The sequence below is a fragment of the Lagenorhynchus albirostris genome, chromosome 8 (assembly GCF_949774975.1).
Source record: "Lagenorhynchus albirostris chromosome 8, mLagAlb1.1, whole genome shotgun sequence".
Classification (NCBI taxonomy): domain Eukaryota; kingdom Metazoa; phylum Chordata; class Mammalia; order Artiodactyla; family Delphinidae; genus Lagenorhynchus; species Lagenorhynchus albirostris.
Window position 1 is genome coordinate 21,779,744 of NC_083102.1, and position 14,876 is coordinate 21,794,619.

The 14,876-nt window shown below is 42.5% G+C and overlaps 1 protein-coding gene across 5 annotated transcripts in view; it reads left to right on the forward strand.

Annotated features, from left to right (window-relative positions):
- The window catches only part of COPG2 (COPI coat complex subunit gamma 2), a 129,488-nt gene that overhangs the window by 112,705 nt on the left and 1,907 nt on the right, over positions 1 to 14,876 (forward strand). For all 5 annotated transcript variants that reach the window (XM_060156658.1, XM_060156663.1, XM_060156662.1 and 2 more), the window contains one exon: positions 14,638 to 14,735. In XM_060156658.1, coding sequence (XP_060012641.1) covers positions 14,638 to 14,735 — 98 coding nt within the window. The remainder of the gene's footprint in view (positions 1 to 14,637; positions 14,736 to 14,876) is intronic.

Here is a 14,876-nt window from a genome sequence, read left to right on the forward strand (position 1 = left end):
CCTTCTCCTGTGGTGCTTGTCCCTGTTTCTCTTCCCTGCCACCCCCTGAGCAGCTCCCCTACCACTGTCAGTCATGAGAAGGATTCAGTACTCTTTTCCTGGACTAGCCCTCATGCTCCCAGGATGCCCAGTCTCTTTGTCCCCAGTGTGCTAATACTAAGTCTATCTGCCGTCCAAATTCACCCCTAAACACCCTACCTTTTTGGGTCCATGACATTGAATGAAGAAGGTCATTGCTTCTGCGTGCTTCTCTGTGACCGTTCTTCTCACCATGCCCCGTCTCTAGCACTTTTCAGTGGGCCTCTACCCCTACCAGCCCAGGCTCCTTGGGCCTCACCCACCTCTCCCTGCTCTTCGCCCGCCTTACCTGCACGGTGCTCTTCCTCCTGCATGGGCTTCCTCTCACCCTTGGCCCACCTTTGGGGGCAGATTCTCCACACCCACTCTCTCCTTCTAACTCTCTGCCATCCCTCTCGGCAGTGTGTTCCCTGATCCTCTCAACAAGCCTCTCCTGCCCTGGCTGCCGGGCGCCATCACCTGCAGTTCCTCACTCTTGCGGCCCGTCGGAGCCGCGCCTCTACCACACTCTCAGTTGTTGGAGGCAGCTCACCTGACCTCCTAATCCTGGGCCCAGTTTCTAGGTCTCTGCTGCTTTGCTTCTCTATGGCACACACAGCAACACTTTCAGCTGCTGTCTGTGCACCTTCCAGCTGGATTCAGTTGTCTCCTCTGCTCTGTGCTCCCTTCTCCGTCCCCCATCCACTGCTCAACCCGGTTGAGTCGTCTCTGCTTCAGGCACACTGTGTTGAGTCCTCACGCTCCGCCCACCAACCCACGCTCCTGAGCCAGGCTGAGCTTGCCTCCCGGGCCGCACGACCCCACGACATCACTCCCTGTAACCTTTCAGGTTTCCATCCAGACCCCTTGTCACGTACTCTTCTGACACAGCTCTCAGGGAGGCTCCGGCCTCTGATTCTCTGACCTTTTTCTTTCACCGCAGCACTCTCACCTTCTTCCCACTCTCCTGCCCCCGCACCTGCCAGACCCACTCCCGACACCACCGCCCTCAGTCTGCACCTGCACAGAGCCCTGGGTCCTGCTGTCCGCCCTCCCTCCCCCCTCGGGGCAGTCATCTCTCTTCCAGACGCTCTCCTGCACTGTCCTCTCCCGTCCCATCTGCCCCTTCCTTCTGCGTGGACACCCGCCTCCGGTGCTCTCTGCTCACATACAACCCAACTTCCTTTCAGTCACCACTTCCATCTCCCTCAGCCTTACTCCTCCAGAGTCCTAAGCTCAGGGACAGCATGCTTGCAATCCACTCCCAACTGATGGACCGTAATCCCCCTCCCCCCTTCCCCAATCATTCCAGGTGCCTTGCTGGCTACATTCATTTACTCGCTGTCTCCTTGGCCCTGCCTGGGTCCTTTTCCTCCATGTCTGACACTCTTGACTCTGATGCCTCCATCTGCCCGACTCGGGCTCATCTGCTCATGCTTCACCCCTCTTCCCAGCTGCCCACCCTGCCCCTTCCACCCAGTGATTCTCACCCGAGGATGCGTGACCCCCAAGGCAAGCCTATCAGCATCATCTTTCAGGAATGTTTTTGTGTTTTCTTTTTTGATTTTTTTGGTTTTGTTTTTGTTTTGAGCAGAGTACTGCTCTCCCTCAGATGTTCTGACAGGCCTCCCTTGGGGTCCATGCCCACAGTCCCCCTTGGGTGAAATCGACCCCCCCCCGGGGAAGAATCACTGCTGTGGAAGCCCAGCATGCCTCCCTGGGCTGCGCTCTCCCCTTGCCCGCCTCTAGGCTCCCATCAGTTGCCATTGACCCTTGTTCCTCAAGGATCCTAGCCCTGCCCCCACTTTGACACTGATCCAGCCATCCCTTCTTGGGACTGACACAATCCCTTCCATCTGACACGCCCCAAACTCCAGCCTACTTGACATAGTTACACTTTTCATTTTCTTAGGTCTGTCTTCCCTATTAGTCAAGTATCATTGTTGAATGTGACTTTAATTCTTTTTACTTAAACTTCCTAAACCATCCCACATTCATTCCATTGTTTAATTTTACTTGTTTTCAAAGTGCTTAGTGTTCACTGTGTTAGGAACAGAACCCTGGAAATCTGCTCATTGCAGCCCTCATTCTTTTCTATATTTAATATTTTGCAGGACATGCTCTAACCTTTTCCTCTCATCCCTCATTCCTCTACTCCACTCTCATTCCCATTTAACATTTTCTCCACTTTCATAAATACTCTGTATGTTTTAAGTTTATATACTATAACAAGTTTGGCAGGATTCTCTGTTCTACCACCTTATCTTACCCACTCTTTGCTATTATCCCCATCATGTGTTGGTTTTACTAGACTCTAGTTTTGTCATTGTCTTTCTGTAATCCATGCAGTTTTCCTCTCCTTTGTTCTTCCTCTATTTCCATTACTACTGAATAAGGTCATTTTTGTCTCATTTTTGTTTCTTCTCATGGAGTCCTTTAGTCGTATGTGTAACTCTAGTTTTGCGTATCTGTTTTGTTCCTCTTTCTCTCCTCTGCCATATTTTAACCCCCTAGTTAACCCGTCCCTGTTCCGTGATTCGTCAGTACCATCTTACGAAGTTATAAATCCTTTCTAGATGTGCAGTTTTCAGTTCCATTCCATGACACCCTTTGCCCCCATCAGCTGAATTCTTCTTTATCCATATTGTCTTAAGTTCGTTCTCCACTTGGCCTTTTTCTAATAGTCCACTCTACTGCATGTAGTCGCCTTCTGACTTGTTTCCATCTGCCTTCACTTTCTTCGGTACTTTTTGCCTGTCTTTAATCCTGTGTCCATTTCTGCCCTCAATAAAGATCTCCTTATTGTGAAACTGTTTTACCCTATATTTTATCTGGTTACTCTGAAATGTCTTCTTATCCATACAGTGCTCTTTTTACTTGGTTTCTATCACCTATATTCTTCCTTGTTCCATTAGATACAATTATAGTGCCAAACCTTGTTTTTCAGTATGTCATTCCTCACATGATCTTTCCCATCTAAAGTTAAATTTTGCTTTTCCACCCATTTTCTTCTTCTTTTTTCCCTATTCTACCTTTTATTAACCATCCATATACTGAGTATGTACCATTCTCACACGCTCACTAATACCTCGCTCTTTGGTTCCTCTTTTTGTTCTACATTCATTGCTCAATCCATTTCCGTATTTCTTCTTTTTACACATTTTGCTGAATTGCTTTGGTTTTCCATTTATTCCTTGGTAGGATCACTGCAATTTGTGTTGTTTTAGGTCCACTTTACTGAATTTATCTCTGACCTTTCTGCCGACTACACTTCTTTATACAAACGTACTTTCCCACATACGGTCCCTCTTATGTCTCATTTTCAGTTATCACTTTATCTCCCCCTTTTCTTCCTTTAAGAAATGCCTCACCACACAGTTCTCTTCCTGGCTCAACTGCTTTATAAGTACAATAAGCAATTTTCATTATCCTTTCTTTGAAATATGCTGAATCGCAGTTTTTCTTAGTAAATGGTTATATTGCAATATCTTAAATTTGAAAAGGCCCATAACCATTTTCCTTTTTAAAAAATCCAATGTATCTTCTCAACTATCACAAAAATGCTATTATAAAAACTTTTAAGTATTTCTTATAATATAAACCATTTTAAAGAACAACTACATAATTATTTAACATAAAATTCATTCACTAGTGTACATGTTTGTAGTACAAAATGATCCCATACTATGATATAAGACTGTAATTGCATTCTCCTTTTACAATGCATGGAATAATGAAAGGTTCTCAAGAGAAATAACAAATGCATATACATTTTCAAAATGCATTGTATAAATAAGAAACTCTTGGGAAACATTTACTTACCAATTGGCGAATTGCTGGAGTTGTTCCACACATATTATAGGGAAGATGATAGGAATAATGCACAACACATTTAAAAACCTTGAGCATAGGAAGTAAACCTATAGATAAAAGAACTATGTCTGCAGCAAACATATACTATCCCAAATAGACTGTACAAACTCAAAGTTTTTGCTAGCACAAGAATGCTAACTCACTGTACCAAGTCTCCCAAGTACATGGTGATATGTAGGTAAAAACTTTTCATGTTAACAAGTATTTTGGTAATGTGAGTAGACAGCTGGTGATACCTGCATTCCTCATTCTGGTCTCAGTAATATTTGCCATTTTGCGCCTTGCATATTACAAACCCAGCCTAATTCATACATCCCTTCTCTAACCAGCATCTTCTCTCCTTTCCTCTTTCCTCTTTCCTCTTTTTTTTTATACGAGTCTTTGCAGTTACTTCTTTCACTTTCAGCCGGTCCTAACGTGACTCCTTAACTTCTCAGCAAACTAACATCACATTTACAGGCAGGTCTTCCATAACTCCTTTTGACTATTTGCCCTACCAGATCTTAAACATTCCCTTATCTTTCACCCACAGATTCTATAATATATCAATAAATGCAGTATTATTCCCTTGAGATTGCCTTATCATGATCCTCAACCAATAGCATTCATTTGCTCTACATACTGAAAAGTATCCAATCCACACCTTCTGAAAGGTCAGTCAGTGGTGATGTCTTTAAGGTTTCCACCAATGCCTTCTTGTCAAGGTTTATGTTAATCCATCTCTTTCTAACCTTTCTTAACAAGAATCACTTCAGCCATAAATTTCCCACGAAGACTTCAAGAGCCAGCCTACCCAAGTCCTGTTCTTTTTCAGGGCCTGGATCCTCTTTCATTCTATATGTGCAGTTTGGGGACCTGACGGTACTGTTTCTTTCATTCACACCTGATCTGTCTTGTTGCCATTCCAGCTACTTAGAACTACTCTCTAATTCACACAATGCCCCTTTACTTACTTGCCATCCTCTCCTATTTTCTTTTTATTCTGTCATGACCTTTGGCCTTAGTATGGAGCAAAAGCCATTTCTTCCATCTGTATGACTATTCAAATAATGTCTTTCCATCTACAAGGAACTTGAACATTGCTCTTCTATCCGTTTTCTCCTTTTCCCCTTTCTCCTTTTGCTGCAAACTCCCTACATTTCCTCCAACATTCCTTCCTCTTTCAGCTATATCATTCCAGTGAATCTAATCATCTTTTCTGGATATGTACACTTTTAATGTCCAGCACTCACAATTCAACCTTCATCCATCTTCCTTATTTCCTGCATTCTGTACTGAAATCTGTTTCCACCCTCCATTGAGTCTGGATTTTCCCAGGATTTCTGCTCTGGCCCATTTTAAGTCCAATCACATTTAATTGCTCTCTAACCTCTCATTCTATTGACTACACTGATTACTTCAAATCTTTTCCAAGCTTTCTGGGCAGCAACACATCATACTCCAGTTCTTACTTGGCGGCATTCTCACCTCTTTCCTTGGCTGGTTGATATCTGGCTTACCATACAATCCTTCACTGAACTTTTAATTCTGATCTCTCTGTGCTCCTCATCCTGGACCTGTTTAATGCCCTTCCTTGTTTAACATTTTGCTAAACTGCATGTTCTGCACCACAGCCTATATCCTAGACTCCCTCTCCTTACTTAGATTTCAACCTCAATTTTTTTCTCTCTCTTTTTAAAAATACATCTCAGCAGTTTCTCTCACAGCCAGTCCTAACATGATACTTTAATTTCTGAGCACTTTAACATCATACCTCAACAAGCTCTTCCTGAGTTCCTTTGATTATTTGCTCTGTCATATACATGAACATCTATAATATTTTTGGCTTCCATCTGTCATCATAGTGAGGGACACATTAGTCTTCTCTTGAGGCGCACTTTCACTCACTTCTTACCAAGTACACTTCCATCCTCTCACCAGATAAACGACCCACCTGCACTCTCTAGTTGGTCAAACCAGCATCTTTCAGGTTGCTATCGATGACTTTTCATCAAGGTTCATTCTAACTTCCCCCTCTAACCATTCTTATCAACCAATCCCTTTAATTAAAATGTTCTGTTCCCCCAAAATTCATATACCTACTACCCCACTTCTTTATATCTTAACTTTATGCTATATTTGATCGAGATTTTTTTAAAGAAATAGAACAGTACACATATAATTGAGACTTCCTTTGTACCACTTTAGAATCATTTACCTCTTTCCCTTCCTTCTAAGAGAAAATCACTAAATACTTAAATATTTATCCTCATATATATTTTATACTATTCATAAATATTCATATATCCATAAATAATATGTAATGCTGTCTTTGAGGGATATATATATATATATATATATTCATTCTTAAAAAAATTTTTTTCCCATCAAGACTTTGAGTGCTAGTCTACTTTCTAACTCCTATTCATTTATATGCAGGCCTTTACTTCTCTCTAGTTATATACCACTCATTGTCATCTTTAACTAACACCAAACATTTTTAACCAGTTAGACCCCTTCTGAGATCTGACAGATTTCTCCATTCCAAGTCTCTTCAATTCACATCTTATTTGCCTTTTTGCTACTCTGACTACTGAGAACCCTACTCTAATGCATGCAATGCTCCCATTATTTAGATTAAAACCCCCTCTTCTTTCTTATTCTGTTATGCTCTACCATATCTTAACTATCCATTTCAGCTACTATCCTATGTCATAGCAAAGGGTACAGTAGTTTTCTAGTGAGGTTTACCTCCCTAGCGATTCCCAACTACTCCTCAAGAAATACAGATAGTCTTCTCTATAGGCAAACCACTGGCCCATGCTCCCTAGCTGGTCATGTGGCCTCTCCCGTTGCGGAGCACAGGCTCCGGACGCACAGGCTCAGCGGCCATGGCTCACGGGCCCAGCCGCTCCGCGGCATGTGGGATCTTCCCGGACCAGGGCATGAACCCGCAGGCGGACTCTCAACCACTGCACCACCAGGGAAGCCCCTAATCAAGCTTTTAATTAAAAAATTTTACCCACAGCATTAAGAGCTAGTCTACTCTATAATTCCCATTTTTATCCAGGTCCTTGAAACTCTGTTAGATACACCACTCATTACCATTGGGCCTTCCCATCCAATTTGAACATTTAAGGAAATCTCCATTCTGAGTCTCTTTATTACACACCTGATCTGTATTGCTGCTATTCCATTACTCTTAAGTCTTCTATAGTTCATAAATAGTCCTTTATTCAGTTAACAAACTTTCTTTTCCTTTTCATTCCATCACAATCTTGGTCTAAATATGGTACCATAACTACCACCAGTCAATAGATACCATTCTTAAATCATCCCTTCACATCTGTGGGAAGCTTCACTTTGCTCTTCCATTGCTTTCCCCTGATCCTTATTTTGCCCTAGAGAAACATGCTGCCTTGTCTTCTGTGTCCCTCCTTTCAGCTTCCACGTACATTCACATCATTCTTACAGATTGAGCTGTCCCTTTCGGCTAGATACTCCCCTCATGTTGGACACTCACTGCTCAAGCCCTGCTGTCTTCCCTTTGTGTCCTACACTCTTTACTGCATTTGTTTGTATTCTCGGTTTAGCATAAACTTCATAGGATTCCTGCCACTGGCCTGCCTTTTATGTCCATCCCACTTGGCCTGTTTCTGACCTTTCACTCTATTGACCACACCCATTGCTTCTAGTATTTTTCCAAAAAAGCATCCTGGACAGCAAAACTTTATACTCCAATTCTTACTTTGCTACATTTTAACCTCACTTTCTCTCATTCATACACAACTCTGACAAAATTCCAATTCCTGTTTCCTAATGTTCCCATTTAGACCTCTTCAGTGTCCTCCCATATTGATTTTTCTACACTGCATGTTCTGCACGCTAGCCCAATTCACACACACTTTCTGCTTATTTAGTTTCCAATCTCCATCTTTTGCTCTTTTCTTCTTTGCTATTTTTTCATACAAGTCTCCTCAGGTGCTTCTCTCACTTACTGCAAATTCTAATATATTTCCTTAACTTCTGAGTATATCTTTAATGTCCCTCTTATGGGACATTCTTTCCAATTTCCCTTTGGAGGATTCCCCCATATATCTTAACCTTTCATAGTGATGAATGCATATTCTTTTTGAGGTTTCCTCCTCTCCTGATCCCCACTCTGTGCCTCACTCAAAACCAATTTTCTACTCTTTTTTTTTTTTTTTTTTGTGGTACGCGGGCCTCTCACTGTTGTGGCCTCTTCCATTGCGGAGCACAGGCTCTGGACGCGCAGGCCCAGCAGCCATGGCTCACGGGCCCAGCCGCTCCGCGGCATGTGGGATCCTCCCGGACCGGGGCACGAACCCATGTCCCCTGCATCGGCAGGTGGACTCCCAACCACTGCACCACTAGGGAAGCCTCAATTTTCTACTCTTTAGATAAGCCTTTCCCTTAGATAGCTTCTAACCTGTCTTCTTCCTTTCCATCGTGTTCTTTGGCCCAGCTATGGTGCCTATGCCTCCAGGTGGTATCAGTGACAATTTCTATGTCAATATTAAGTGATACCTTCTCATCTGGCTGGCAGCAATTTTAACTTTGCTGTTTTACTCCTTTTTCTTTATTTTGCCTTATTAAAAACTGTACCTTGTATTCAGCATCCCTCTTTCATTCAGAGACTGTGTATGTACGATCATTCCCATAGATTCAGTCATCTCTTCTAGATAAACGGACACCTCATATTCAGCAGTCACTGTTCAGACTCTGGACTGGATTATATAGTTCCAGCCCATGCAGCCTCTCTCTTCCACAAAGCTTCCTGAACGGTGCCCCCTCATAACCTCAATTCTTATTTAGCCACATTCCCTCCTTCCTCTCTCTTTTTGAGTGGCTGCAATCTAGATAAACATAAAATCACTCTGTTAAAGCTCCTACTCTCCCGTGTGCCAGGCTTTCTCACTCTAGCACTCCTTACTGCCCTTACCCATTGGCCATGTTACTCTCCTGCAAGTTCCTTGCCCGAGTCTAATTCACATGGCCCTTTTCCCGTTTTTAGTCGCCATTCTCTCCTTTCTTACAAGTCTCCTCAGTTGCTTCTCTAATTTTCAGCTAATTAGATTTAGCTGCTAGCAAAGATTTTTTAATCGGGATTACTCTTAATCTGCCTTTGTCTAAAGCAGTGGCTCTCAAACTGCAGTTTGTTAAAATACAAACTGCTGAGCCCCACCCCAAATTTCTGATTCAGTAGGTCTAGTAGGGCGAAGAATTACATATTCCTAGGCAGAGCTGATAGAACACATCTTAAGAAGCACTGCTCTAAACTTTCCCCCAACCAAGCCCTTTAATTAAAAATTTCCCACGAAGGCGTCAAGAGCAAGTCTACTCCTGTCACTCCTTTTCAGGCCTCTATTTCTCTCCCATTATATAGACTAGTCATTGCAGTCTGGCTTATACCCGACATACCACTCAGGCCCATTCTCACACGATAGGCTTCCCCATTCTGGGAATCGTTATGGTCCTGTGGTTTTTCTTATTACCACCCACCTACTCAGAATCGTTCTCTAGTCTATACAGTGCTCCTCTTAGCTTTACCCCCCACCCCTCCTTCTGTGTCTTTTGGCCCAAGTATGGGATCCTCTCCCTCCAGTCAATACCTGTCATTCTTCAAATGGCATTCTTTTAATCTGGGGCACCTGTAATGTTCTCCCATTCCTTTTCCCTTGCTACCTGTCTTGCCCTAAAGAAATATGCTGCCTTATCTTCAGCTTCTCTTCTTTTTTTAGCTACCATCTCTGTTTCATTCAAGTGGATTCAGTCTCCTCCCAAACAGCACTCCCTAGCCAGGTTCTCTCCCCAGGAGCTGTCTCTCCACTTTCAGAAAATCTTGACACGACAGAGTAAATTCTAAGGATAACTTTAATGTGGCATTTGCAAGATATTCATTTGTATCTCCCTTTGGTGGTCTGCCCTCCCACGTCTTAATTATATATATAGCATAATTTCATCTACCATCTGTACATGAAAATAACAAATGAAGTTTTACTTTTGAGTTGGGCACGATCGCTAGCCACTCAGCTCTCAGTATTAGTCATGCATGCTATAGACCAGTGCTCAGAGATTTATCCTGGTGTCTTTAAGGTTGCTGGCCTGTCTTTATATCAGAGTTCATCTTAGTCCATCTCCTTCCAATCCTCCTAGCTAAAACTTCCCACCAAAACTTCCCATTACTTTTCGGGCCCTGTCCTCCCATCGTATATACTGCTTTTCAAAGTCTGGCGTTAAGACCCATCATTTAACCAGATAGACCCATTATAAGATCTTACAAGAGTTCTCATTCTGGAAAACTGTGTTCCTCATCTTATCTGCCCGTGCCACTCCACCTGTTCTCAACTACTCTTCATATAGTTCTTCCCTTATGTAGTTTCCAGTCTCTCTCTTCTTTCTTATTTAATCGTGATCTTTGGTACAAGTATGGTACCATATCCCTCCTGTCAGTACCTGCCAATCTTCAAATGACCCCATCTCTTCTGCAGCTCTTCCACTCTTTTCCTTGATTGACCCTAGAGAAACACCTATATTACCTACAGTCACTTGTTTTTTCAGCTACCATCTTTATATCATTTCTCATGGATTGAGACGTCTCTTCTTTCATCTTGTTTTCTACACACTGTTCTGAATACATGTGCATTCTCAGTTCAGTACAGACCTTCACAGGATTCTTGCCACTGGCCATGGCTTGGATCCATCCCATTTAGACTCTGTAATATGTCACTCCATTGGTCATACTTGTTGCTTCAAATATCATTTGAGAAAAGATTCCCAGATTCTGTTAGTGAGGCACTCCCTCATTAACACCAGCTCTTATTAGCCACTTCCTCTCCACGTCCTCTCTCCTCTTTGGCTGTAATCTAGCTTAGCTCCCGTCTCTCTACTTAATACGCAGCTCTGCCCTTTTCCAGTGTTCCTCCTTTTGGCCCTGTTTAATGCCCTTCCCTACTCACACCTTATATTCGGCACCCCAGCTTAAACCCTCCATCTTCTGTTTTTATGCTTCTAGCCTCCGTCTTCTCCCCTCTCTCCATGATATTTTCATACAAATCTTCCTAGGAAATGTCTGTCACTATTAGCCATGGTAGGGTAACTTCTAAGAGCAACCAATTTTAATGGCACACTGCAATAATCTACGATATCTTAGCTATCCATCACCCTTTCATTTACCATCTTGTCTACAGAAGGAATGGAGGCAAAGTACTTCTCTTGAGGTGTATTTCCCTCAGAATCTTCACCCATTCTCCAACAATAATCTATCTTCTGGCCAAACTACCTATTCACGCCCTCTATTAAGTCAAACCTACTCTCTCTAAAGTTGGCAGCAATGGGTTTTTATCCGCATTCATTGTAAGCAGCTTCCTTATAAACTTTCCTGTCACCCAAGTCCTTTAACAGTTTCCCTCCAAATCGGTGCTTGAGGAGCTAATCTACTCCTGCCTCCTACTCAGGTCCTTGCTCCTTGCACTTTCTGTGCACTTCTCGTTGCTATATGGCCTTTACATCCAAAATGTGTCCAGTTAGACCATTTTGAGCTCTGACAGGATTCCCCATTTGAGGTCTTTATTACACACCTGCTCGGCCTTCTATGCTCTCCACTATACAATATTTCCATTTCTCTGCCTCCAGTTTCTCTTTTCTTTCTTTATTCCAGCATGACTTTTGGCCCAGGAATGCTGACTTATCCTTCCAGTTGATGTCTGTCATTCCTTAGCGTCTCCTTTCTGTCTGAGGGCAACTTTAATCTTGCTTTTCTGTATCTTTCTTCCTTTTTCCCCATATTTGTCCTAGAGAAAAACCTTATCTTCAGCACCCCTTCTGCCACATGTGTAGCATTTTCCTGGTAGGCACGTTCTCCTCATTTTTGGCACTCACTGCTCAACTTGCTTTCTTTCATCTGCCTTGATTCCCTGCACACTCTACGCATCCCTTCCTTCTCAGTTTGGTCCAGACCTGTGGGGATTGCTGCAGGTAGCCTGTGTTTCAGGCCCATCCCTCCTACCCTCTTATCTTTCACCCCACTGACCACATCATTTCTGTAACTATTATTCCAGCAAAGCTTTCTGGAATCTCCTCATAACCCCACTTATTTAGTCATAGTCTTCCCTCTAGTGGTTGAGGCCTGACAGCTCCCACCAAATCTCCCACTCTGCCATTTGCCACACTGCATGTTCTGCGCCCTGGCCTAATTCACACGGCTCGCTCCTTTCTTAGCTTCCAGCATCCATCTTTTCTCTAATTCTGTGTTTTGGTATTTCTTTTTCCTACAAGTTTCCTCAGTAGTTATCTCCCATTTTCAGTCAGTTCTCAGACAAGCCTGATTTCTGGGGACAGTCTTAACGTAGACCTCCAGGGCATTCCTCTCTTATTCCCTTGGTTATCTGCCGTGCTTCATTCATGAAGCTCTCATCTTTGTTACGGCAGTGGACTCAGTATTGCTCTCTTGCCATGGAAAGGCTCTCTCCCACCCCCTTCTCCTCACCCAGTGTTAGTCATCCTCTCTCACAACACTGAGCGACTGCTACCAGTGGCTTTTAATGGAGTTCACCTTAGATTCCGTGTAACCTCTTACTGTATTAACCAAACCATTTATTTGAAAATTTGCCACAAAAGTTTCAGAAACATTATCTCTATTAATATCATTCCTATTTGCTTCCTTAATCCATTTTTCCTTATCACTTACTTATATATAAAGTGTCTTCTGTCTTTACTTATACATAAAATTCAACCAGTTAGCCCAGTCTGTGATCTACCATTATTCCTGACTGTCTCTCCTTATTCCTCTTCCTCATTTGCCAGTAGCCTCCATGAACCAACCTGGAGTTCATATAATCTTCTATTACTCAACATCTATCCTGCCTCTCCATTTTTATTTGATCATGACCTTTGTTCATACCGTAATCCCATTCTCTCCTTTAATTTTTTCTTTTTTAAATACCTCAACTGATGCATTCTAGGTTTGTGTTAATTTCCACTTCTTTCTTTCTTCTTCTTCCCCCTTCCTCCTGCAGAAAATCCTACCTTAATTTAAACGAGATCCTTCTTTCACCAACCCCCTATTGCACTGAAATACATTCTGTAGTTTTGATAGGTACTCTTTCCTATATGGGGCAATCCATTCCCATCATCTGTTTTCGGTATGCTAGAGTGAATTCATTTGCTCTCTGAATTCAGGCCTATTCATAGGATTCCTACCAGTGGCTTTAATTACCTCTAACATTTCAATCTCTTGACTGCCTCAGCTACTAGAGCCTGCTGGAAAATATCTAGTCTCCTTCCTTTGAAATATAAGGTATTTCAGATTTGTTCCTAAACATTCTCTTCTCAGCACCTATGTATTAGCCTCTCTCTTACTGCTTCCAATTACACCACTGCCTTTCTAGCCTCATTCCTTTAGCTCGTGTACCTTCCTCTGCTTGCCAAAGCTCTTTTGCATCTTTTGAGATCCAATTAAACTGTACATCCTTTCAACTTTTTTATGATTTTCCAAGGCTGTTAATCCTGCACTCCCACATAGCACTCCATTAAAACTTATATTAAAGAACCTATGGTACTAAATTGTAATATCACAGGTATATATAGGTAGATCTCTCACACACACTGTTATTCAACTCCTAGACAATCAGCTGTGGGGAAAAAGGTCATGTCTTAGTCGTCTTTTTATCTAAGGATCTGGCATATTCATTTATACCTTTACATTATAAACGTATTGACATTTTCTACATTTTTGGATGGAGGGAGTTTAAAGTTAAGACTGAACAAATGAAAGTCTCACTACCCAACCTGTCATATATGGTCTTTACATCTGAGTCTATTCTTTCCTGTCCTTGCCTATTCCCCAAGTAACTTTCTAACTCCACAGTTTCATATATATATATATATATATATATACACACGCACACATATGAAATTTTTTAAACCTACAAGCCTTTTCCAGACCATGGACTAGACCCTTATGTGCCTTTTCTTCATCCATGGTTAATAAATCCTCTCCTTCAGACAGTTCAGAAAATCCTATCTTCTTCATGAAGACTTTATTTTCCTTCATTTCTTCCACTGATTATCTCAAAACATATAATTACCCACTTGCTTTCCCATTGTACAACACTGACTTCACCAATATTAGAACTTCATTACTGACCTACTCACTAAAGGTTGAAAGTTGACATAAAGCAAGTTCATTCTGGTGATCTCTGAACCCACTTTTGGTCCACAGTCTACAGGTATAATATCTGTAAAGGTATCGAGACTGTGATATACATAGTATTAATTTAATGATCTGTGTGTTTTACCATCCATATTTTATGCTTTGTTTGTCAGCTCCTAAAGTAGTGGTTCTTAACGTGTTGACAGGCATGACAAAAAGCCCCTTAAAAAGTGTCTCCCCTGCTGCTTTCCTGATCTGTAGTCAGATGCTCTACCACTGAGCTATACCCCCTGCTTTCCTTATCTGAACATAAAAACAGAGTTTTGCCCATGTTGTCTTTTCTGTACTATTCTAACTCGCAGCAGGGAACAGATTTTAAAGTCCAGCTTACCGGCTTCTTTTGAGAACTACGACCCTAGAAAACAGCCTACATACGTGTCACTTGCTAATTCAGAACACAGAGCCAAGGGCAGATGGTGCTTCCTAAGTTACTGATGGAAACCGTGCGCTTGCGCTGCCCATTGACGCAGGCTCGCCTGCTCTCTCTCCTCCAGCTGCAGGTACCTTCAGCTGCACCATGAAATTCACTGTCCGGGACTGCGACCCTGACACGGGGGTTCCAGCTGAGGAGGGGTACGATGATGAGTACGTGGTGAGTCTCCCCTGCAGAGAGACTCACTCTGACCCCTTGCACCACTGAGTGACTTCTGTCTGGAGAGAACATTTTCATCTGACATGAACTTATGGGATTGTATTCTTCTCAAACACATTACAGCTGAGGAGGACCTGGGCT